This window comes from Naegleria gruberi (genome assembly GCF_000004985.1).
Source record: "Naegleria gruberi genomic scaffold NAEGRscaffold_30, whole genome shotgun sequence".
Lineage (NCBI taxonomy): Eukaryota > Heterolobosea > Eutetramitea > Acrasida > Naegleriidae > Naegleria > Naegleria gruberi.
The window spans coordinates 159,843-184,999 of NW_003163297.1; the positions used below are offsets into that span (position 1 = coordinate 159,843).

The 25,157-nt window shown below is 34.1% G+C and overlaps 10 protein-coding genes and 3 non-coding genes across 13 annotated transcripts; 5 read left to right on the forward strand and 8 right to left on the reverse strand.

Moving 5' to 3' along the window:
- Nucleotides 1-840: 840 nt before the first annotated feature.
- On the forward strand, nucleotides 841-5,268 carry NAEGRDRAFT_68717 (uncharacterized protein; the record flags this gene model as incomplete). Its single annotated transcript, XM_002675988.1, has 4 exons — nucleotides 841-2,836; nucleotides 3,113-4,007; nucleotides 4,054-4,804; nucleotides 4,861-5,268. The coding sequence occupies 4 exons, from the start codon at nucleotides 841-843 to the stop codon at nucleotides 5,266-5,268; spliced, it is 4,050 nt and encodes a 1,349-aa protein (XP_002676034.1).
- NAEGRDRAFT_80101 (Beta-lactamase) lies at nucleotides 5,254-6,883 on the reverse strand. The gene is made up of 4 exons (XM_002676073.1): nucleotides 6,262-6,883; nucleotides 5,871-6,217; nucleotides 5,684-5,829; nucleotides 5,254-5,639 (listed from the first exon to the last, which is right to left on the reverse strand). The coding sequence occupies exons 1-4, from the start codon at nucleotides 6,830-6,832 to the stop codon at nucleotides 5,273-5,275; spliced, it is 1,431 nt and encodes a 476-aa protein (XP_002676119.1). The 5' UTR covers nucleotides 6,833-6,883; the 3' UTR covers nucleotides 5,254-5,272.
- An 82-nt stretch (nucleotides 6,884-6,965) lies between these two features.
- Nucleotides 6,966-8,765, reverse strand: NAEGRDRAFT_39494 (aldehyde dehydrogenase). Its single transcript, XM_002676074.1, has 4 exons — nucleotides 8,407-8,765; nucleotides 8,166-8,286; nucleotides 7,442-8,121; nucleotides 6,966-7,364 (listed from the first exon to the last, which is right to left on the reverse strand). Exons 1-4 carry the CDS (start codon nucleotides 8,536-8,538, stop codon nucleotides 7,026-7,028), a joined length of 1,272 nt encoding a protein of 423 aa, XP_002676120.1. The 5' UTR covers nucleotides 8,539-8,765; the 3' UTR covers nucleotides 6,966-7,025.
- Nucleotides 8,766-10,131: 1,366 nt separating this feature from the next.
- Nucleotides 10,132-13,203, reverse strand: NAEGRDRAFT_68720 (ras family small GTPase; the record flags this gene model as incomplete). Its single annotated transcript, XM_002676075.1, has 3 exons — nucleotides 10,132-12,373; nucleotides 12,477-12,894; nucleotides 12,960-13,203. The coding sequence occupies 3 exons, from the start codon at nucleotides 13,201-13,203 to the stop codon at nucleotides 10,132-10,134; spliced, it is 2,904 nt and encodes a 967-aa protein (XP_002676121.1).
- A 308-nt stretch (nucleotides 13,204-13,511) lies between these two features.
- Nucleotides 13,512-14,309, forward strand: NAEGRDRAFT_68721 (uncharacterized protein; the record flags this gene model as incomplete). The annotated part of the gene is made up of 1 exon (XM_002675989.1): nucleotides 13,512-14,309. One exon carries the CDS (start codon nucleotides 13,512-13,514, stop codon nucleotides 14,307-14,309), a length of 798 nt encoding a protein of 265 aa, XP_002676035.1.
- Nucleotides 14,310-15,076: 767 nt separating this feature from the next.
- NAEGRDRAFT_80103 (rho family small GTPase) lies at nucleotides 15,077-15,969 on the forward strand (the record flags this gene model as incomplete). Its single annotated transcript, XM_002675990.1, has 4 exons — nucleotides 15,077-15,103; nucleotides 15,163-15,216; nucleotides 15,400-15,504; nucleotides 15,582-15,969. The coding sequence occupies 4 exons, from the start codon at nucleotides 15,077-15,079 to the stop codon at nucleotides 15,936-15,938; spliced, it is 543 nt and encodes a 180-aa protein (XP_002676036.1). The 3' UTR covers nucleotides 15,939-15,969.
- A 14-nt stretch (nucleotides 15,970-15,983) lies between these two features.
- On the reverse strand, nucleotides 15,984-16,057 carry NAEGRDRAFT_t379. The gene has a single exon. It is a non-coding gene; the product is annotated as a tRNA-Val (tRNA).
- Nucleotides 16,058-16,177: 120 nt separating this feature from the next.
- NAEGRDRAFT_68723 (uncharacterized protein) lies at nucleotides 16,178-17,080 on the forward strand (the record flags this gene model as incomplete). Its single annotated transcript, XM_002675991.1, has 1 exon — nucleotides 16,178-17,080. One exon carries the CDS (start codon nucleotides 16,178-16,180, stop codon nucleotides 17,078-17,080), a length of 903 nt encoding a protein of 300 aa, XP_002676037.1.
- Nucleotides 17,081-17,310: 230 nt separating this feature from the next.
- Nucleotides 17,311-18,531, forward strand: NAEGRDRAFT_68724 (uncharacterized protein; the record flags this gene model as incomplete). The annotated part of the gene is made up of 1 exon (XM_002675992.1): nucleotides 17,311-18,531. One exon carries the CDS (start codon nucleotides 17,311-17,313, stop codon nucleotides 18,529-18,531), a length of 1,221 nt encoding a protein of 406 aa, XP_002676038.1.
- Nucleotides 18,515-20,644, reverse strand: NAEGRDRAFT_58324 (uncharacterized protein; the record flags this gene model as incomplete). The annotated part of the gene is made up of 1 exon (XM_002676076.1): nucleotides 18,515-20,644. One exon carries the CDS (start codon nucleotides 20,642-20,644, stop codon nucleotides 18,641-18,643), a length of 2,004 nt encoding a protein of 667 aa, XP_002676122.1. The 3' UTR covers nucleotides 18,515-18,640.
- A 443-nt stretch (nucleotides 20,645-21,087) lies between these two features.
- NAEGRDRAFT_t378 lies at nucleotides 21,088-21,168 on the reverse strand. Its single transcript has one exon. It is a non-coding gene; the product is annotated as a tRNA-Ser (tRNA).
- A 94-nt stretch (nucleotides 21,169-21,262) lies between these two features.
- NAEGRDRAFT_t377 lies at nucleotides 21,263-21,343 on the reverse strand. The gene has a single exon. It is a non-coding gene; the product is annotated as a tRNA-Ser (tRNA).
- Nucleotides 21,344-22,068: 725 nt separating this feature from the next.
- NAEGRDRAFT_34357 (uncharacterized protein) lies at nucleotides 22,069-24,984 on the reverse strand (the record flags this gene model as incomplete). The annotated part of the gene is made up of 6 exons (XM_002676077.1): nucleotides 22,069-22,677; nucleotides 22,885-23,257; nucleotides 23,294-23,669; nucleotides 23,722-23,954; nucleotides 23,999-24,611; nucleotides 24,717-24,984. Coding segments are annotated over 6 exons (2,472 nt in total), but the record flags the coding sequence as incomplete, so codon positions are not given.
- Between the last annotated feature and the right edge of the window lie 173 nt (nucleotides 24,985-25,157).

Below are 25,157 nucleotides of genomic sequence, written 5' to 3' on the forward strand. Positions count from 1 at the left end.
GCAATTAATCAGATACAATCTGCTTTTATTAATGCTATGATTAGTTTAAAAGAGTCGAATAGCAACACAGAGAGAAATTGGAAGCTGTACATATTATTTACTATTGTCCATATTCATGTTTGGATAACAACAATCATTGTTGGAATACAAGGAAACTTTAAAATGGGCCTCTACGGAAATTGGGTGTGGAAGATATTGAACTATTTAGTGACATTATCTTTGGATGATTTGCCTGATAGTGTCATGTCATATAATGCAATGATAGGTGTCTCTTCTATTTGTATTACCTTCTCAGTTTTTGGGCTTCTGATATTTTACTACTCTGCCAAACAATTTCAAATTGCTAGCAGGCATATGAAATTTCTTCAATTTATAATGAGAGTTTATGGTTTTTTAACGTTTTTTGCAAGTTTTACTATGGTTTTTATTATGACCTCTTTTATTGATTGTAACTATTCTAGTTCAGTAATTTTTGAAGGATTTGATCAACCACAAATGGTTCTCAATAGATTTCCATCTCAAATGTGCTTCTCTTCTACAAATATTACAATGATTGTTTTGAGCTATGTCGGAATTCTTGCATTAATGTTATTGACATTCATGAGTGTTTTTACTAGAGGAGAGACACATGTAAAAGCAAGTAGTAGCCCCTTTGTTTCAGAGCATGTGCTATTTCAAGTAGCAGTTTTGATAATTACCCAATTACAAATAACCCTTAACTATTCTATCCCTTTTGAATACTCGTACCTGAGAAGTATATCTCATATAGTCTTATCACTAATTTTATTACCTATACTATTTTACTATTTACCCTTCTTTAAAAGAGTTGATAATTCAATAATGGTTGGATTATGCCTTGCCAAGTCCTTCCTTGGTGTCGCACCCCTAATTTCTTTTCTTGTAAATACACAAGGAGATTGGGGGATGGGTTTAGGATTTTCTCTTTCTGGATTTGGATTTATTCTCACTGGTTTCTTGATTGGTTTTATTGTTACGGAAATATATACTAGACTTCTCTACTATAGAGCAAGAAAAATTATTATTACTGCCTTAACAGAATGTGAGGTTTTGATTATTGATTTTGATGAAAATACTAGTGATGCTGATAGATATCGTAACCTTAGATCACTTTTTGAGAGAGAAGCCTTCTCGTTATTTAAACTATTCGAAGAGAAGAAAATGATGAGACACTTGTCAATGTTTTTCAAATTTTCAATGGTGTCTGGCAATAAGGGAAACTTGGATGATAGTTTTCTATTTTCTGATGTTGATTTAGTTGTATCAATAATCAAATCTGTGGCGCAACAGAAGAACTTTCAAAATTACCCTCAGCTGATCTTAACATCAAGCATAGTCTGTGCACATTTTTGGGACCCTGAGAAAAATGGATTGGTATCTCATACTCCTCAATCTTCATCGTATGAATACGCAGTTGCTTTACTTAAAAAGATCAAGGCAAGTCAATTAGGATTTTTGTCTGATTTAGTAATGAAAAGTTTATTGAAACAATACCATACTGCATCACAAAATGAAAGTAGTGGAAAACTATCAGAACTGAAGGGTATTATTGATATTAAGGAGTTTATTTCAAAGTTAGGAAAGAAAATGGAAGATATAACAGTACAAAGGAAAATATTTTGGAAAGAATTGATGAACGATGTTGTAGACTATGGCAAAATAATCAACATTAACAGAACAATTGCAAAATTAACCCTAGAGTGCAACACTACATTTGAAAACTTGATGAGCTATTTCCATAGTTATGACAAAAATCTTCTCAGATTATTTGCCAGTTTCAATGAAAAGGTTTTATTCAATCAACAAAGAGCTGATGAGTTGTATCAAGATGCATCCTTGATAGAAGATGAAGATTCGAAAAGAATTTCAGAAAAGCAAGCTCTGACATCATCAATCAACAATACCTCAAACAGTAGTCTTCAAAGTCATAGGTTTAAACCTGGAAATAGAATTTTACCTATAAGAGTAGGAACAAGAGTTAATGTTGACCTTGAAGCCGATTCAAATAGAATATCAGCTAAAATATTCGATGGTTTGGAGAATGGAGATTTTTCGAAAGAGCTAAACGAAGATCCAACTGCACTCGATCTTGCTGAGGCTGCTGATTCCCCAGAGATTAAAAAGGAAAATTTGATAAGAACTGCACTAACAACTCCATTGAAACCTGTTGCCATCTACTTTTCTTACATTTCTTTGATAGGACTAATTATTTTAATGTTTTCTGGAGCTGTTGCACTTTCATTATTTACAGTTATTACCTCGACCAAGAACCTTACAGATATTAAGCAATCATGCATTCCAGCATTGGGTTCAGTTCGTTTGATTTCTGATTTAAGAGTAAACCAGATTTTTAGAACATTATATTCAGGTAATACAACCTTCTCCTCCACTCTACAAAAATTTGGATTTTCTAGTATGAATGATACTGTAAATTACCATAGAGGAAAAACTTTGGATACCATTGAAAAATTCAAGCATTTAGAAAAATTAGCTTTTAGTGGAAAATGGAGTGCTGAAATGTTTCACGATTATTCAACTGACTCTACAGAAATGTACTATCCGGAAATTCCTCACCACAACAAGGAGGGACATTTTATTAATGCTAGACCAAGAAATATGTCTGTTTCTGGTGTTACAAACACTATGATTCAGACTGGAAAAGATTTACTAACCTATTCTGATTCTCAGTATAATGAAACAATAGGTTCTTTTCAGTTTATGTATCTTTGGCACAATAGAGATACCTTACCAGATATGTACGGAAAATTCTGTAATACTATTTCGTCTAGATTCTACTTTGGTATTCAAGATATGGAGAGTGTGTATGGGTACTATTTGACAGCTATTGCAATTGTGACAGTACTGATATTCATATTTATGATTGCAATGTTCATTTTCCTCAATAGGAAATTAAAAATGATTCTCAAATTGTTTGAGAGAAACCTTCCCAAAGATGTAATTGGAAAAGTTTTTCATGAAATCAAAGCCGATGATACAGTACATGGATCTTCTAACCATTTATTGCAAAACCCATCACTGAAGATTTCAATTCTGTTTATGCTACTGCTACTAACATTTTTAATGGCAACTATAGTATGCTTTGTAATTGTGATTTCAACCATTAATAGTGCAAAAGAAATAATTGGAAATATAGATGCTTCAACCAAGATTGCCACCACTTCTCAAAGAGTTTCATTGCATATTGAGGAAATTTATATTTTTGGTATTTTGCAAACAAATATGTATCCCATCAACAATGAGGAATTACTCACCCCTGAACAAATTTTTGAATATCACGAAGGAATGGATCAGTTAACAATTGACTTGGATGAACTTTGGAATCGCCTTCTGTATGGTGATATTAATACTGGAGATGCTGTTCTTGTTGGATTATATCCTGAAATAGACAAGATTATTGAGGGTTACAACTGCACCAATAATACATCAGCCAATTGTGGAGAAAGTTTGAACGACTTGCTAAACAACCTCATACTCAAAGCAACCAAGATTAATGAAATTTATGTTGCCCTTGATAAGAATGAGAGAATAATATTTGATGAATTTTTTTCTACAATTTACATGATTAGCAATAGAGTGACAGATTCAATGCTTAATTTCATTGATATCTATGTCTCCAGTGTTCAACGTAACGATTCCTATGTTATAGTAATTCTGTTTGGAATAGGTGGCCTTTTCATAATGCCAGTTTTGTTGATCTATATTTTGAACGTTCTTTCTGGTCAATTGAATGAAATTTACTCATTACGTCTCATTTTGAACTATGTGAACATTGATATACTTGAATCAAAGGAACAACTGAGAAACTTTATTCTTCACAACAATCTGTCACGAGAAAAGAAAAAGAAAAATCAAGTTTCTAATAATGTAGAAGAGGACAAGGTCAGAAATATTCTAAATGCCTCTGTCGAAGGTTGTTTATTATGTAATCATAATTATGAAATTGAAATATACAATCCAGCAGCTCAAAGGTTTGTTTTTTCTACTTTACTATTTATCTAAAACAAAATTTTAAAGAATGTTTATGAAACAAGTTAATGAAGTTATTGGATTGCCAATGTGGACTCTATTTGAAAAGAATTGCCAGGATAGAATCAAACTCATCCTTCAAAATCTAACAAAAACTACTGGTAGTATTGCAAATGGTGAAACAGCAGAACTCGATGGACTAAGAAAAAATGGAACTCTCTTCCCAGCACGTGTTAATATATTTTGGACAATGTTCGATTCTAAACCAGTATTCACTTGTTTCATTAAGGATGTAACAACAGAGAAAAAGCAAAATGCACTGTTGGCCGAAGAGAAGAAGAGATCTGAAAATCTTCTCAGAAATATTTTACCAGAATCTGTAGCAAACAAATTGAAGAATGGAGATACATTCATTGCAGAAAAACTACCAGATATTACATGTTTCTTCTCAGATATGGTTGGGTTTACTACCATATCTAGTCATTTGAATGCTAATGAGATTGTTAAAATGTTGAGCTCCATAGTCAGTGGATTTGATAAGTTAACAGATAAGTATGAATTGGAAAAGATTAAAACAATTGGAGACAGTTATTTCTGCGTTGGAGGATTACATCAAGCGAGTGACCACCCTGAGAGAGTAGTTAGATTTGCTATTGAAACCTTTGGAGTGGTTAGGGATTATAACAATTCACTATTTAAGGATACAGATCCCCAATCTGTTTCTCAAATAGATATTAGAATTGGTATTAATACTGGTTCAGTTGTTGCTGGAGTTATTGGTATTAAGAAGTTTGCATATGTAAGTTAGAAATTTAGTTATTCTATTAATTGATTCCTGTTAATTTAACAAAATAGGATTTATGGGGTGATACTATTAATGTTGCTTCGAGAATGGAAAGTAATTCTAAACCTGGCCGAATCCAAGTTTCCAGATCAACCTATGAAAGAGTTCACGATCTAGGATTTGAATTTGAGGAAAGATCAATTGAAGTGAAAGGAAAAGGAGTAATGAGGGCCTATCTTATCCACGAAAAACACCACACAAGTGCCACATTGACCAACAAGGATATTGAAATAGTTACGGGAGATACACAGTACTTTGCAAGTCCTTTATCTGGTAGTGAATCACCCCTTCCACCAGCCTCTAGCTCCAACCCACCCTCAATTAAATCATCACCCAATAATAGTGAATCTAAGAGAGAAGCTATTGATCCAATGGCTTATGATCGTTTAGCAACATTTACTATTGGACAAAAGGACTAGAGCTTTATTTCAGTAAACCAGCATATTCATTTCTCTTCTCTAGTCTCAATTTGTAGTACAATCCTGCAATTGTAACACCAACACCACATAACAAACCTATTGCCAGAATAACAACAATTGCAATAATTACACCAGTTGAATTATCACTGGCATAGTACTTGTCATAAACTGCTTGTACTTCGCTATTGACTTGGTTTCTATATTTTCCAATCTTATTTACATTCTTGTCAGGATAAACTCTATTGGTCAAAAAGATTGTGAATAAATTTCTTTCTGGATCTCCACAAACTTGAGTACCAGAAAATCCTAAATGCAAGAATGTTTTCTTTGAGAGACTTCCACATGATCCATTTCCTTCAGCATTGGTATCCCTGTAATAATTAATTATTCGAATTAGTTCAGTTTTTTAACTTACCATCCTAAAGCTCTAGAGCTTTGTTGAGTGTTCTTGACAGATGTAAAAAGTGAGAAAGTTGTTGAATCAATGAAATTTTCCCTTCTTCTGAACATTAATTCGTCCATAAAATTGTAAACATCTGGCAATGTTGAAAAAATTCCAGCCTTAAAGTGTTAATTATTTAACATGATTATTGTCAACTTACATGTCCTGAAATACCGCCCTGTGCATAACAATTTTCATCAGAAACATATCCCTGAATCAAATCATGATGATAAACCTCGTCAAGCCAAGCAGGTGGAATATTTACATCATATCTATTTGGAATGTATCCACTATTTGACATTCCAAGTTGTTCCAAAACATGTTTCCTCACAAATGCTTCAAAATAGCAAGTTTCATGACCAGGAGCATTCAATCCAATTTGTGATACGCAATCACTTCTCAAATCATCATTTGAAATTTGCAACAGATTCATATTCTTTTTAACAATTTGTCCAATAATATACATGAGTGAAATCATAGACAAATCACTATAGACATATTTTTCACCTATAATTATTTCTCAGTCACCCAACAAATAATATTTAACATACCTATATTGTGAGCCAACTTTTCATTCAACCAAGAATTAAAAATCTTATTCGAACAAGTAAACACTTGTGGTGGATGATAAATCTCCGTAGCACTACAATTAAACTCAACAGTATTATAGGTAGGATTTGGATCTGGAGCCAACCCTGAATTGTGCAATAATAAATTCTCAATAGTAATTCCACTCTTTCCATTCACTCCAAATTCAGGAAAATACTTTACAACACTATCATGCAATGAAATCAAATCCTTCTGATACAACAAGGCAACTGCTGATGTGGTCGAAATTACCTTGGTCACCGATGCCATATCAAATTTGGTCGTATTTGTATTCATCACTCGTTGTTCATCATCATTGTAAGTAAACTTTCCAAAGGCTTTAGAATAAATTGGACCATCCTTATTGGCCACTAAAAGAACAGCACCCGGAAAAGCCTTCTCAGCAATGCCACTATTTATAATATTCTCCAGATTGTCCCAACGATGATCATTTGTTTGACCATTCACTTCATTGAAAGTAATAAAAAGTATCAACATCATAATCATCATGAATATTTTCCTTGTCATCATCATGTTGTCGATGGAACGACAAGTGCTGCAAGAGGATCCGATTCGATTTTTGATGCTTCCTTTTAATGATGAAGAATGCAAGGATGGCAATTTGGGCATTTTTTTAATGTTAAATATTATTTAAATAATTATAATTGAAATAAATAAATTGTGTTTACAATGAGAGAATAATTAAATTTTTAGAGGAGAGAGAAAATTAGAGATTGGATTGAAGTTGGAGGATAACAGTCTTGAGGGAAGTCCATGCCTTCATTCCCTCTTCTCCTGCTTCTCTACCAAAACCAGATTGTTTAACACCACCAAATTCGGCAACATGCAAAACATTGTGATAATTATTGATCCAACAAACTCCACATTTGATTCTGTCAGAGAAGGTGAACATATTGTCAACATTCTTAGTGAGAATGGCAGCTGCCAAACCAAATTCAGTATTATTACATCTGGTGATAACTTCATCGAGAGTCTTCCATGGCTTCAGAATAGATTGAACTGGACCAAAGATTTCTTCTCTAGCAATACGCATATTATCATCAACCTTATTTAAATTGAACAGAGAAAAACAAGTTAAATTATTGTGTGTTAGAATTGAGATAATTGTCAAAATAAACTTACATCATAGAAAATTGTTGGCTTGACGAAATAACCCTTAGTAGGTAAACCTTCAGAATCACCACCAATTAATAATTTAGCACCTTCCTTTTTACCAATTTCAATATAGCTCTTAACTCTGTCATATTGTTCCTTGTCAACCAATGGTCCAATATTAGTTTCATCATTCAAATTGTATCCAATCTTGAAAGTGGCGACATGTTCCTTGAGCTTTCTAACAAATTCATCATAGATATCAGCATGAACAAATGTTCTACTTCCAGCAGTACAAGCTTCACCATTATTATTGAAAATACTGAAAGCAGCAACCTTAACAGCTTCATCAACATTGACATCAGGACAAACAACAACAGGTGATTTACCACCGAGTTCCAAATGGACTTGTTTCAAATTAGATTCGGCAGCTCCCTTCATGACAAGACGACCAACTTCAGTAGATCCTGTGAATGCAATCTTACTGACCTTCTTGTGACTGACGAGTGGAGCACCAGCATTTGGACCATCACCCATAACAACATTGTAAACACCCTTTGGAATACCAACCTTTTGACAAATGTCAGCAAGTTTGAGTGCAGTCAATGGAGTTTGTTCAGATGGCTTCAAAATGACACAGTTACCCATAGCCATAGCAGGAGCAACATTAACCAATGAACACCACATTGGGAAGTTCCATGGAGAAATAACTAGACAAACGACTCAATTATTAAATTCTAATAATGCTACCTACCACCAACAACACCAACTGGGCTTCTTTGAGTATAAACGTGGAATTTCTTATCAGTAACACAAATTCTTCCACTCAATTTATCAATCCATCCAGCACTATATCTCCAAGTATCGGTAATACTCTACATTTCCACAAAATAATAATTAATTTTAAATTGTCATATATCCACAAAAACATTCCACAAAATAATTAATTGAAATTAATTATATCAATACTACTCCGCATCACATCATCAACCTACTTTAATAACATAACGGTTAACTCCGATAGGTGTACCATTATTAAGTCCTTCCAACAAGGCCATTTCCTCAACTTGTCTATCCCATTCATCAGCAAGTTTATAAATAAGTTCTTGTCTCTTTTGTGGTTCCATATTTCCCCATTCTCCATTCAATGCTTCTTCAGCAGCTTGAACAGCCAATTCAACATCTTGTGCACAACCATCACTAACACTACACAAAACTTGTTCCGTAGCTGGACAAATCAAGTCCAACTTTTTTCCGCTCTTACTCTCCACAAATTCACCATTGATGAATTGTTTGAGTTGGGAAGGTTTGATGGCTTCAAATTGCTTCAAAACTTGTACGTGGGAAATGTTGCTCATTTTTTTTCAATTCAATTTAAAAATATTTTTGGATTTTTATTTTTTTATGAATATTTTAGGTTTTACGATTTAAGATAGCATTATGTATAAAACAAAAACAATACACTTTAAATTATTAATAGAAAATTTTAAGATTTTTATGAGGGAATTTTTATACAATATGTACTTCTACTTCCTTAGTTGCCTTAATTGGTTCGAATCTATACAGGTGTATAATGGAAGTGAAGGCGCTGAAGCACGCAACGAAATGAATGAAGGAGTTAGCTGAAGAGATTTTCTCTAATGAAAAGGGAAAATCTGTTGTGTCGTAAACGATAATACGAGAAGAAGCAGCGTGCTTATTGATTTGGATATTTATAAGAAATTTCCATTTTCCAATAGGCATGATCAAATTTTAAAAACCTTTAACTCTAAAACATTTCAGAAACAGATCGTGTGAGGGGTTATTACTTAGGAATTAAATTTTAGAAAGGAAGTTGGGAATAAAATCAGAATACAACCCTATCTCTGTAACTCTAGCGGGTTGGTCCTCTTGAGCCAGAATGAACTTTGATTCTACTAATTCTGAATGTGATACCACTACTATTGCTGATCACAAAGACAAATTCATTGGGGTTTCCATTTTCAAACAGAATTCAACCTATTTAGAAATGGTGGAGCCAAGTCGGTCCTATCGCTTCTTGTTTACCTAGAATAGAATGATCTTTATATTAAGGGAAAACGCATTCGATTATCTCTCTTTAATCTCTTTTGTTTTGGCTCCGCTTCGCTGTTGCGAATGAATCAAAATTCGGGTTAAAAGCTTGATTTTCATTCTCTGCATACTTTTCACAAATAAAACAAAACAACTCAACAATAAGCAGTAAGATGCAAAGCGTTTTTAAGGTTCAATCACAAAACTTGATGGCGGTTCAACAAATTCAAGTCTACCTCTGTACACTCATAATCTACTTGCTTAATTCAATGTATAGGTCCCTGGTGTTCGATTTGGAGGAGTTCTTCATCGTTCATCACTACTCGACATCATTGGAGATTGGCAATATTATGAACACTGAAGAGAAGCAACAATTGAGAAGATTGTCCCTTATTGATGAGCAGGGATTTATGGATGAGTTATTGTTGAGTTGCTCCGAGGATGAGCAATTTAATTGTTGTCAATGCCTCTGTGGTGCTAACAAATCACAACAACTCTCCTAAGAGCAAAATGTCTTGTTTTGGTAGGGATATGGCTCTTCCAAAAGCAAAATCAAAAACACCAATTTAACCAACAGTCGAGAACGAAGAATGAATTGTATTTCACAATAGAGTACAGGCCGAGAAATGGCATGTCGATGAAAACAATCTATTCGATGAATAAATTATTTACTTGAATACTTTTACAATTTGAGTTATTGGTTTTCTACAGGTAGGACATGATTTGTTAGTGAGCTTGTTGGCACAGCCATCACACATTATCATGTGACCACATGGAACCAAAACTACATTAATCTCCTTATCCATACAAACGATGCAGTGATTATTTTCTTCTTGCTGCTCGTGGTGATGATCAGTAGGTGTGGTGATTTGAGAAATATTGGCTGGTTCTGGAATTCTTTCTTCCTCTGCAAGCCAATCTCTATTAGTAAAGATGGATGGGTCCTCTGTTTGGATTCTTGAATTGGATGGAGTTATTCCACTATTAGAAGAAGAGGATTGATTGTTGTTGTTTGATTGACCTGTGTGTTTTTTTCTAGTTTGTACAATTTCTCTCTTTCTCTCACCGGCAAGGAATGCAGTTCTGTTTGACTTTTTCATTCTGTAGAGAAGTGAAGAGAGTTTGTCTGTTTCTCTCATTGATGAATCATTTTCACATTGTCTCAAATCTTCATCTAGGTCTTGAGTATTGTTTACAAATGCATTCATTTCTTCTTGCTGACCGTATGACTTGGAGACTTCTTCCAAGAGTTTGTTCATACTCAAAAGTTTCAATCTGGCATCTCTAATTTTGCCACTTTCAGCAAGAATGGAGCTTTGTAAAACTGCATTTAAGGACAATACAGAAACATCTACATTTTCTAAGGAAACACTTCTGTCAGATGTAATCTTAACTGGTTGATTAACCACTCTCACATATTTGCATCCGTTTGATGAGGCAGTATAGTAAATTTGTGCTTGAATCAATCCCTTATCCTTCTTATCATCTTTTACTTCCATTTCAATGGTAACATCTGTCTCAGCTGTTGCACTGCTAATTGATTGAGTAACCATTGAATACTTATCCAATTTAGATACCTCCTGATTCTTTGGTGATATTGGATTGGAGAAGAGCATTTGTACTTTAACATCGGTTGCAATAACTGGATTATCAATAATTTGTCTCATTTGCCTTCTTAATTCAACTGGTTTTACAATGTTTGTCAAACCTCCAGTATTATCAGCGAGCTTTCCAATTAATGACAAGTTACAGTTTGAGCCCTCAACACCAAAAACATTAATATTAATGCCATACTCGCAGGATAAGTTTGCAATCTTTGTGCAACACTCTTCTTGATCCTTGATACTTTTAGCTCTCTTTGAAATTTCCTCACTAATACCAGCCAAACCTGTTGTTGCAACTCCGTCAGTGCACAGGATAATTTTGCTACCTTTTTGCTGACTTGCAATACCCAAACTAACAAGTAAGGCAGGGAACAGTGCTGTAGCACCATCTTCTGCAATTGAGTAAATATACTCAATCAAATTATCATTGGCAAGTGAAACATTGTTTAGAATAGAGGTTCTATAAGATTGTCCTAACTTGAACAATCCTTCGAAATTATCAAGTAACACAGCTGGGACACTAGCTCTAGTTTGTGATCTGGCGTCACCAATAATTTGCACATTGCTTGAGAAGGTAACAATGGCTATTCTCTTATTGGGAGATTCTCTAGCTGTTTCAGTAACTTGAATATCTAGAGCCATCTTGAGACAGTCCATTCTAGAAACATAGGATGAAGATCGACTTTCGTTTGGAAGAAATTGATTATGAACAGAAACTTCAGATTCTAATCCCAATTCTCTCAGTAAACGTCTATTCTTTTCTTGTTGGTCGGATTGTCTCAAATCCAAATTAAGAACAGAGTAGCTTGGTAATTGCTCAGATTGACACATACTGCCAGAGATATCAATACAAAAAACTAGTAAGCCGTCATCATCATTTACAGAACTCTCTTCCAACTTGTGTTCAATCATTTCTGGAATGGATGAAACATTGGAAGGTAATACATTTTCAGTATCGCAAAATGAGCATTTCCAATGATTTCTCTTTTTTTCACCATTTAACGCAGCTTTACAATTTGAACAGGTAACAAGAGGGCCTAGAGCTTTTGGACATTCTGCTAAAAGGCCATTCATACACAAGGCAGCAACATTGGCATCAGATTTTGGATGTTTGATAGTTTGTTCGTTTGAAAGATCAATAGAGGATGAACAAGCTTGTGAAACTGTTGAGGCAGTCTTTTTTTCACTCTTCTTGAAAAGTCTCGATAAGAAACCTCCTCCACTAGACTTTTTTTTGCTTGTGGAAGATGATACTGAGCTACTTTGGGCATCATCGAGAGGAACATTTGAAACAACTATTTGTTTTCTATAAGAATCCTCCTAATAACATTTGTTTGAAACATGATATTCAAAGAAATTCACTTACACTATAATAATAACATTCAGTAATATTCAAAGAAGCAACTTACATTGTTGGGTCGTATTGTTCTACGAACACATTTTGAATGAATTGTGTGCAATAAGCACTTTTTCCTACACCACCAGAGCCAACAATAGAAAATCTGTATTCATCCAATCTTCCACACATTCTTACTAGTTCATGAATAGGTTCGTCTACATTAATCCTTTGTTTGGCACTTGTTTCAAAATAAGGAATGCCCAAACGAAGTGCAACTTCCTTAACTTGTTGTTTTGACACTATTCTCTCCTCTTCCAAATCACTCTTGTTTGCAATAAGTACACAAGGAAATGAATCAACATCCTTTGTCCTCAAAATTTGTTCCCAAATAGTTTGACAATCTTCCAACGAACTTGAATCTGTTATCGAAAAAACAATAAGAAAACCATATGATGTTCTATAGTATTGATCTCTCAAACTACTATATTCTATTGTTGAGTGAGTGCAAAGAGGTTAGCACACTTGTTAATAATGAGAGACAACAAAAACCAACCTTCTTGTCCAGCAGTATCGAGTAAATCAATTAAAGCTACATGATCGGAGCCTCCAGTAGTATTACTTTCACCACCAACAGAAGAATATCCAAGCTGTTTTCTTCTAGAATGTGTGTATGCCTTCTTTAATGAGTGAGACTCTTCCAATAATCGGAGAGGAAAGAAATCATATTCTTCATCCTCTTGTTGGTCAGTCTTCTTCTTGTTGTGATACAATGTTTTGGTAGCCAATTGTAGAGACATTTTCTTTAAACTTTTTAATAAATTAAAATAATGATGATTAACATAAACATGATGGTTGTTGTACAATATCTAACAACGGGTAAAACTGAGAACTATGGTTCCATCATGTTCTAATGTAACTCTGAACAATATTTTGAAAAGTCACTATGATGAGAAGAGATATTTTATTTTTTAAAATTCTTAAAATAATTTTTAATAATTTTTAAAAAGCAAAATAATTTGTGTGAATAGGCAGAAATGAAACTACCGTTACAAACAATACCATCTATTATTATCAACTAACTGAAAAAATATTCCTCACATCAAGAATGCTAACACGAAGCAAGAGAAACAATCTGCAAAACAAGAGGAGACTCTACTCTGAAGCCATTAAATATTACTCTTCATCCGAAGAATCAGAAGAGGACGATGAAACAGAAAGTGAACAAGAAGATAACCAACCAAATAATGGTGAAAATGCTCAAGGAGATGATGAATATAATTATTCTTCACCCGAAGAAGAATTCGCATCAGATATTTCCAATGATGATGAAACACCAAATATCAAACACAACAAAAAGAAGAGAAAACGCAATTCATCACCGGAAGAGGAATCCAGGAATACTTTTGAATCACCAATTATTATTGATGATCAATCCTCTCCTATTGATTTATTAACACCTCCCACCACAACAACAAATTCAAAATCAAATTCTTCACATCATTTAGGTGATGAAACAATAATTCTCTCCGATTCATCTGAAGTTTCAGTCATTATTGATATATCAGATTTTTCTAACAACAATAGTTCGTGCTCATTGAATCAATGTGCAGATGATCATCAACATGGTAATTCACCATCACCACCACTGAATTATCCTCCTTCACCACCACATTTTCAAGAGATGATGGCGCAACCAACTTTAAACGAAAAGTTTGCATCATCACCATCAGCAACATGTTTGGAAAATAAAGCAGCTGAAGGTAGTGAAGATCATGAACCCCCATTGTTGGAGCCAATTGAAGAGTTTCAAGTGAATACTGAACCAGAAAGTCAATTAGAAGATGATAACATTTCTTTGGACTTTAATATCCTCAAATTGGCAGGTCAAAAGTCTTGTCACTAGCGAACTAAAACAAATTTTAGATCTGGATCCATTGGATAATGGTGAAGAATCGAATAATGAAGAAAATGTTGGGAAGTTACTGGCTCATTTTGGGGAAACAGATAGAGAATTTCTTGCACAATATGCTAAACTAGATGACTCTAAGAAACAGAAACTCTTAGAATATATTGCAACCCTGCAATAGCTTAATGATTTAGTGGAGATTGTTATCCTTCAGCTGAATTATCATTTATTGAGAGAATATACCAACTCATAATTATTATTATCAAGATTATACTTGAATAGTGTTCAAATAAATTCATTGATGATCTATGAGATTAATGAGTGTGAAATCTTTGAATCACCTTAACAAGTGTTGACTATTATGAAAATAGGATGCAAAACTATTGATTTTCACAGTATTTATCAAGATATAATAATTCAATCATTCATCCATATTTAAATATTAACAAGTAAAATAAATTAGCACCACCTGCTCAGGCACTATTTAGAAACTTTATAAATTATTGCATTTCTCATTAAATACTGCAATACAATGTGATGAGGGAATCTTCAATAGTGCATTTTCAAATAAAATTCAATTCTTCCTGTTATAGTGGATGGGATATCAGTTTTGGATCCACAGGTTTCAACTTTGAAACACTGTTCAAAATCAAATAGTGATTTCCATTTAAAAATTTGTCAAGTCAAAAAACCGTTACACATCACGTGTCAATTGAGTAAATTGTTCACTATCAATAAACTGTTTCATCAAAACAATTAAAAAAATGGGTAAGAAGGATTCGAAAGTGAAAGTAGGTTGATGTAGTAGAAAATGTCAAACTAATCTTTAATTATTCGAATTGTGTACTAGGTAGTTGCCGTAGGAGATGGTGCTGTCGGCAAAACATGTTTATTGATGGTTTATGTAGGTGTTATTGTTTTGCACTTTCTTCAATGATTTTATTCGATTCTTGTGGAAACTTGTCCGAATACGCCATTTCTATGATGTTGTATTTTAATGTTCGGAATATCACACTTCATCTGTATCATCATAATTTTCCTATTTTACCAATAATATTTCATCAAAATTTTGTTTCGAATAACATAGGTAAATAATGAATTTCCAGAAGAATACATTCCAACAGTTTTTGAAAATTACGATACAAATGTCAAACACAAGGGAAATAACATAACATTATCTGTTTGGGATACTGTACGTAATATTGTAACAACAACATTATACGAAACATCACATTGATCTATATATTCTAAACATTATGAACTATTTAGGCTGGTCAAGAAGATTACGATGAATTGAGACATTTATCATTCACATTTTGTAATTGTTTCCTAGTTTGTTTTGCAGTTACCAACAAGACCTCATTCAACAATATCAGTACCAAGTGGATACCTGAAATTAAGAATTTTTCAGCAAAAACTCCATTCATTCTCGTTGGAACTAAGGGAGATATGAGAGGAAAGAATTCAGATGCTGATGTTGTGAGTTATGCGGAGGCTGAAAAGCTAGCTAAGGATATTGGAGCTGTTTGTTATATTGAATCATCTGCTCGTACAAGAAAGGGTGTTGATGAGGTGTTCCAAAAGGCTATTGATATTAATGTAAAGAAGGGATGCGAAATTATGTAAAATAGAAAATGGATTAAAAAATATATGTTTGAATTTAAAAAAGGTTACAGCGAGCGGGGCTTGAACCCGCGACCTTAAGCGTGTTAGGCTTACGATCTAACCAACTGATCTATCGCTGCTTACACTCTTATCATCTAAAATTTTAATACTATTCGTATCCCAATTCCTAAATTAACCAAAAACTGGAAATAGATAAGACCCATAAAACCAAATAAATCCAGAGCTTATCAAAGAAAAAAATGCTCGATTTCCCAACTGACTCTGAGGACAGAACTTCAACCTACGATGAAAACCTCTCCAAGGCAACTTACTATGCAATGAAACCAACTCATTCACTCACAAATCAATCGGGAGTAAGGAAAACTCGATTTTCCTTTCGAAAACCCAATTCTCATACCCAACCGGAGGTTGTTGTGAATGGGGAAATACAACATTCTCATCATTATCAACAATCGAATCAATCGAATCTAAATTATTCGAATTACAACCATCCTTTCGGCGATCAACCAGCAATTCCATACGAATCCTCAATGGCTGTTCTTCAGAATACTTCAGATCATCACAATCAACCTCCTATTTATTCAGATAAACCAAGTTTTCGGCTATCAGAAAGTGATGAGCAACGAAAACTCCAACAAGTTATTCGAAGAAGTTTCGTCCTCGCCATTTTGAGTTGGTTGTTCTGTGGTGGATGTTTCTACAGTTGTCTATGTTTCCTCCCTCTATATAGAAAGAATTACATCTTTTACAATGTGGAAAATTCATTTCTCGATGATACTTCCAGTGGCTACGGTCTTCGAAAGAATAACAAATCAGTTTCCAATAATGCAATGTACTATTCGAATCAAGATGAAGAAATCCAACAACAAGCAACAGCCAACGAAGACCAAATCATTGACCAAAACAATAGACAGACCAATAATGGTGAATGGAAATATGTCATGAAAAGTTTCAAGGGAAATCGTTTCAGAGATTCTCCCTACAGAAGTATTAAGCATCGAGCTGAGAGTGCTTTTGATTGTGGATTTTGTGGATGTTTGGCGTTGAATTGTTTGTTGATGTTTTGGGTGGTGGCTTTGGGGAGTAGTGCCCTGATTATTGTCCTGTTGAAATTCTTCTATTCTGGTTATAATAAAATGTAAAAAGTTGTGTGTGTGAGTTGAATTTCGAATATTGATGAAAATATGAAATTCGAAAGTGTATTGTAAAGTAGGATTCCTGTTAGAAAGGCAAGGAATTTGATCAATTTCTATTGGATATTGGACATTAAGAAGGAATACGGAGTTAATGATAACCTCCGTGAGCTTTTAGTTTTTTTTATCCTAAAATGAAACGTTCAAACAATAACTATTCGAATCATTCACTAAAAAAAATGATCAAACAACAAGCGCTTTTCTTCCTGTCAGTAATCATCCTGGTGCTGACTTTCATGCAAACAACAAATTGTGAAATCTTTTCAGTGCCATTCAATGTCACAGTTGGATATCCTTTCAAATGGAGAACAGAATCATTCACCGATATTGGATATACCTTTCTAACTGAAAAGACATCTGGAGTTGCTGTTTATACAGACCTTTCAGATTCTACTGATTTTAACAGCTATTCGATTCCTTCCAATTTGAAAGGATATGATTTGTTTGGAGTTTTCCAAATTGACATGCAAAAAGTTATTACTCCACAAGGTGGTGGTGCATCCTTCTCCTTTACACATTTCTTTTCTTTTGGCATTTTGAATGTGAATCCAAAAGAGTTGTGTCTTGTTGGTGTGGACAAGGACACGAAGAAGTTTCTTCCAATTGACTTTACAACAGATTCAACACAATTCACTCAAACAATCACTCTTCCTATCGAAACAAAAGTTTATACAATGGCCATTTTGGGTTTAGAAAGAGAAATTCCTGCATCATTTGGAGTTTCTACTTTGGTCAACTATCGTGCCTCTCTCAAATATGAAATTCACAAGGATTTGAATCAATATTTGAGTGCTTTCATTAATAGACCTCTCACATATCCTTCCCATGAATATATTGCTCAATTGGTTGACAATCAAATTGCCCTTCCCTCAAATCAATTAATTGAAATTGCTTCCTTCTCATTCAATCCAATGTTTGCTCAAAGTTATCAGGGAAGAATGGTCATTAATGATTTCATGTTTAGTTTTGATCTTTCTAAAGGATTTGTCGATAGAAATGGAAAGCAAGTTGAGATTGATTTTGAATCTCTTCAATGTTTGTACATTGTCGATGAAAAACAAGGTTTCGTCCAAAGACCTCGCTCAGATGTCTTTCCTACTTGGCAAAAACTGGCGTGCTCTCCAGGAATTGGACAGAACGACTTTTATCCAAAGTACATGACCATTGTTGCCAATCGTAAATCAGCACCTACACCTGTACCATCCAAAAGTTCAATTCCTCAACCATTGGTTTCAAAATCCAGCTCAGAACCAATACATCCTTCATTCTCCAAGGGTGTTTCTGGGTCCACTAATCCACAAAATAGTTTCCATCCTCGAAATAATAATCAAGCAAAGACTGTAGTCAATACTGTATTGGTTGCATTGATGATTATTTTGAGTTCCTTATTAGTTGTTTAATAAATTAGTAATAAAGGAAATAAAGGAATTCATTTTTGAATCAAAAACTTCGTTCGAATTCGAAATTGCTTAACTAAGTATAATAAACCAATTTTGCCATCCAATTTAACTATTCCATGGCACTTGCTAACTTTTTCAAATCTGTCCAATCTTGCTCGGATAAACACTCACATCCAGGATAATTCTTCCATTTTTCAATATTGTCAAAAACTTTAGAATTTCTTTCAATAGCTCTCCTCAGTAGATCCTTATTGAGAAACACTTGATAACCTGGATGACACAAATTATCTACAAAATTATCTGGTGAACTATCCCACAAATGCTCACTGAATGCTTGACATGCTGTAATTTCCTTGATTGGAACACCCATTTCCATTGCCAGATCAATCACTTGTCTATTTTCTCTAAATGTCTGTCCAAAATACTTGTAGCAAACTTTGTTTTTCCTAATGCATTTCATGACAAAGTCTATTGGAAGATACTTATAGTATGATTGTGGATGGTAACGACTGTCCATTAACCAATCACAGAAATCCCTATTATTTAGTAACAGGTCGTGATGTATGTAAGCGAGTGGTGTCAGTCCATGCCATTTGACTGCTTGTTTCATAAGGTCAATATCAAATGGGAATGCTTTACAAACAGCATAACAAATTGAATTACTTTCTTTCCTATAGTGATATGAAGGTGTTGTCAATATATGGGTCATTATTTCTCTATCTGAGTAACAAGCAGAAGGAAGTTTTTCAAAATGAATATTAACCCCAATTTTAAAAAGCAGTAGCTTAACAAGAGATGCCTCTTTCCTTAGCTCATCTGATAGCTTATAATAAAAAGAATAATTCTTACATATAAATAGTGAAGCAAATTGTAGATCGGTAATAAGTGGTGCTGCTCTGCAAAGTTCTTGGAAGTTAAAAGAGGCGATATTGAACTCTATTTCATTCTTTAGAAACTTGTAAAATCTTATAATGGAAAATGGGTAGACTGAAATAATTTGTTTCATCAAGAGTTCTGATGATAGATTATTCTCATCATCAACTGGAATACCGTTAGTGACAAGATATTCTTTCAATATTTCTTGGTCATTTAACAAAGCCTCTCCAATGCTAAGAATGGAAATCATTCTCTTTCTATTACTGTGTAATTGAAAATATCTCAGTACAAAATTCTTATCATTTCTCAATTCTTCTTTACATGTAATGAGACCATTTGAATGGTTTTTTAAAATGTACTTTTCTTCCTCTGTTTCCATTGAAAGATTTTCCAAATGAGGATATTTCGATTTTGTTAATTGGAGCAAATGATCTTTACAAGCACGATATTTTTCACAACATCCAATGGAAATAAATTTCAGAGCTACATTTGGATTTTCAATTGAATTAAAAAGATTGGTATGATTTCTCAAAAGGATACTTTCTTGAATTTGGAACGGAGACTTTTCAATAATTATTTTGAAATTGTTGCAAATTGAGTCAATTCTAAATTCAAGACCTCTCTCTTCCAATAAATGATAAAATTTGAGAACCATTAGTGGTCTATTCTTCAAAATCTCTTCAATCAATTCAAAAGTATTCAATGAATCAAATCTTTCATGTCTCCACTCTTTTTCAGACATCATTCCTCTTCTCAATACTTGTGAATCGGATAATAAAGACTCTCCCACATAGTGCAGTGTGTTAAATCTTCTTCCCAACACTTTCATTACAAATTCCTTATCATTTCTCAAGTCTGAGCTGGCAAATTGTAAAGCCAATGGATTGTGTTTACATGCATCAAGAACAATCTCTCTATCATTTCTAAAATTAGTAGCTAATTGTAATGCTAAAATGTCCTTCTTGACTAATTCTGAAACTACATGTCTTATTTGGAATAATTTCTCTGGTAGTGCATTTAATGAATAATATTTAAAGTTAAACAATTGTTTGGTCAACTCGGGAGATTTTGCAAGAGCAGAAACCAAATTCACCCAATCCATTTTCGGATGAGAGCCAATAACAAACAACAAGCTCGGTTGATTTTCATAATCTCTAAATAAATTATTAATATGATAATACATAGATTTGTAATTATTTTCAGTAAGAATTCTAACAATTTTGTCAAGTTTCTCCATTCTTTCCCAAATAGATTCTGCTTTGTCTTTCCTTTTGACCTTTCTTTGATTCATCTTTTTATAACTCTTCAAGAATGGATATTTAAACTTGTGTAATTTGCTTGATACTATCAAAGGGAAGAAAATGTCCTCGGAAGATCAACTCTACTGATTTGTAACATTCTACAAAGGATTCGTTTAATTTCAAACGATTCTTACTCTCTTCACGAATAATTTTCACAAATTGTTGATAATTACAATTATTGGAATAAAATTCAGCTCTTAAAGTTGCATCTCTGTTGTTGGCAACATCTAAAAGCAGCGTAACTTGTGATGACATTTTTTATTCTAGTGGTGCAAACAGGAATTTGTGTTGGAGCAGTTTGACTGGCTTGTGCTCTCTCATAAGATGATTCCATTGAACTATAATCTTTTTACCACAACATACAGTTTAGTAAAAATTTCGCGGTCTACAGGATTCGAACCTGTGCGGGTCGCCCCAATTGATTTCTAGTCAATCACCTTAACCACTCGGTCAAGACCGCTTCTCGCTTACTTTGGTTAAGGTAACGGTACAATCAATTTTTACTTTATAAGAATATGCATATTGCAAGCAAACATGAAAATTAAAATTTCAGACGCAGACTGCAGGATTCGAACCTACGAAGGTTTCCCCAACAGATTTCAAGTCTGTCGCCTTAACCACTCGGCCAAGTCTGCTACATCATGAATGTTTAGTAAGGCATTGGTATGGAAAAAGGTAATTCTTCATGTTCTTTTAAATTGGTGTTGTAATTTCAAATCATTTCATGAAAACTTCAGTTTATTCCAATATCCTATGCCAACAATGATCTTCTCTCATCACTTGTTGAAGTCTTATCATAAGACTTTTGGAGAGCATGTTTCGAATTCTTATCCGAATTCATTCTTTCTCTCACTTTTTGGATACCGAGATTGGATCTGAGTTGTTTGTAAGGCTTCCACTTTCTCTTTTCTCTTTGAAGAAGCTTTTCTAAAATTCTACCAAACCAAGACTTATCGTTAGCACATGTAATGGCTTTGATAAAACGTAAAATGTTGTAAATTGTAAAACCTTTGATTAATTGTCTGAAAGGAATTCTCCAAATTAAGAACATCTCCCAAAAGTATCCAATAAAGTAGTGAGCTGCACAATATCCAAAGAGACGTAATTTGAATTCCATTGGGAAACTAATAAATTGGAATGCTGTTTTTAAATAATGGCATGGTTCAAATAATATGTAAGTGGTAAACAAGTACAATATAGTAAGGAGCAAGACATAGATAAAGTTGTGAGTTATGAGAGGTCTCTTAAATGGCTCACTAACACTCTGACTGACAGCTGAATTCAATACTGCAAAGCAACATGCAAGGTATGTAATAGTTGTTTCAAAACTAACAATATTGTCTTTTGGATCTTTGTGAAGTGGAGCAGGTTTGTACCATGCTGTATCGAATAAAATTTCAAAGAAAACTCCCAACATTAAAGCAAATCCCCAGAAAATTTGACCAAGCAAACTAACAAGAACAAATCTAGAGAAGAGAGATTCTGGTGGTTTTTCCTTATGGAGAGTTTCTGTGGCTTTGGAATTGGCCATCAATAGAACAACAGGTAAAATAATGAACATGTCAATATACAAGTATTGTGTGTCACCAATTGTTGCATTTTGTCTATAGATGAGAACGGCCGCAAAGAATTCAAACAAGCTATACAAGGCCATGTACTTGAACATTTGGAAACTGGAAGAGAGTGCAGCTCTTCCTTCCTTAACTACATCCACAACTGATCGAATTGAATTTTGAACTGATGTAAAAGGTGCAGCAATACTTGCTTCGGCCTCTGAAAGAGAAACACCCACATGTGCTGCTTTCAAAGCCTCAACATCGTTACTGCCATCTCCACACATTACAGTCATGTAGCCCATCTTGATCAACTCTTCTACCACCTTCATTTTACCAGAAGGTGAAACTCTAGCATAGATATGGCAACATGAAAGAATAATATGGAGCAATGAAGGATTCTCAGCATCAACATACTCAATCTTATTTCCTCTTCCCATCTTGGCATTTTCATTGGTCTTTTCCACATAATCCTTGTGTGAGAAAACGATTGTGTCAAAAATCTCACCAATAATTGCCAATTCAAAGTTTTCATTTCTAAAGTCCTTTCTGATAATTTCACGTGAGGTAAGGGTAGGGGCTTTTGGATCATCAACATTTCTCCAAATAATCTTATCATAAACTGCAGGGAGATAATGTTTCATAGGATTGCCTAGTATTGCATTATCGTTAATATCCTCATTGATTGATGGACCATTGGTAGTTTGCACATGGTTGATGGCAAGTGCTTCCTTGCTTGCAAATTCAGCCAAATAAAGAGTCTTTCCCTTTGGAAGCATATAACATTTACGAGCAACACAAATTGTCGTGTATGGATTATCGCCAGTAATGACACACGCTCTCAAGTTAGCTTGGGTTAGTGTTCTAATCACAGATGGTGTTTCTGGTTTAAGTTTGTTTTCCATGCAAATTAAACCAAGGAAATCCAGTTTAGATTCAACTTCCTCTCTTGTGAGCTGGTCAGTATATTTGGCAATAAGAGGATCCACCAAGTTTCTTCCAAAAGATTCAGGTTTTTCTAGAATTTTTAACAATTCCTTATACTTGATAACTCTGCTGGCACATCCTAGAACACGATAACCCTTATGTGCATACTTGTAGAGAACCTTTTCAAAATCACCTGGAATTGTTTGAGCATGTGAGAGAGTCTTGAGCATTTCAGCGGAACCCTTAACGAAAAAGTGCAAATCTCCAGTATTTTCGTTTTGTGCTACCACTGACATTCTTTGCAAACCAGATTTGAAATCAAAAATCTTGAGGATGATAAATGATGCAGTCTTTTGTGGTGCAGAGATGGTAATAGAGTTGGTAGACGATGCTTTCTTGTTATTTTGATTGGTACTAGCTTTATCTGATTCGACCAAATCCCAGGTTGTGGCTTCGAATAATTTAACGTCCAAAGGATCACCTGAATTAAAGTATTATTAATTTGAATTACAATTCGATTTAAAAAAACTTACCCACTAGCTTTCCAAAAACATATGACAAATTGTGACAACAAGCCATACAATGAAGTAATGAATTGGTGGCATGCTTTAAATGATTCAACATTTCATTATCCTTAATCAAGTGTTCGAATCCCTTTGGTCCTATTGGAACAACGCCATGCAAATCAAGACCATCTCTGGTTAGTGTATTTGTCTTATCGAAACATGCCATATTGACACGCCCACTGACATTAATTCTTGGAGGACTGATTATTTGAGTGAATTCAACAAGCAGCGTGTAATAACTTACCTGATACAAAATATTCCCTTTTTCTTGAGTCTAGAAATAGCCATAGAAACACAAACACTCATTGAAATAGGCAATGCAGGAGGTACAATAGTAGTTAATAAATCAAAACAAGAAATGATCATTTCACCCAATGGAGCATTCTTAACACTTTGATTGTACAAACTGTACGAAATACCAGCAATACCAAACAAGAACATCATGAATAAGAATTTCATAGAGTCACTGTAAAAAGAAAATTGGTTTGGCTTGGGATACAAAATTGACAAGACCAATTTTCCTTTTGCTGTTTGAAAACCAGTTTGAATAACCATGGCACAAACAATCTCCTCTTCTGAGGATTCATAGAGAGCTGTTGGCTTATTCAAAATTACTTGAGTACCAGAGAAGAGAGTATGAGTCTTATCGCGCATACAATTGTACTTTTCTGTTTCAGTTCCAGATTTTGGTATTGGAACTTTCTTAGTAGGAGTGCTTTCACCTGTGAGCATACTTTCATTCATAATGGTTTGTCCATGAAGCAAGACGCAATCGCAAGGTATTACCATACCATTTTCAATTTCAATTAAATCCCCAGGAAGAAGCTCCGTTGAATCAATACGATGTTTGGAAATACCTTTCCAAGAGAATGCATCATCTATTGATAAGACAGGTTCAGAACTTGATGATACTAACATTGATCTCTTTTTCTTTGCATTGGATGCATAGTGTTGATGAATACTATTGTGTTGAGAAAGTTTGTTAACTCCACAATTAAATGTTGTCATTTCCTTAAGTTTGACCATGTTTGTTCTTGTTTCATACATTGAAATAATGGATGAAATACTTGACATGACTGCAATTGCAACTGCATACACATAATAATTTTCACTCAACCAAACACAAACACTGGCAACCTGGAAAATATAGAATGGATGTAGCACTTCATCAAGCAATAGAGAAATGATGTTTCTAACCTCAGTCTTGATGGAATTAGATCCGAAAAGCATTTGTTTGAGAGTGTTGGAGAGTGTATTGAATGCAAATTGACTGCTAATAGTGTGAGCCATTGTGTGAATATTAGCAAATGGGAAGAGAGTAAAATGGTGAGCTCTATCAAATCTATCAGTTTCCTCATTGTAAATGTAAATTAAATTTCTATATTTGAAGCATGAAATGGTAA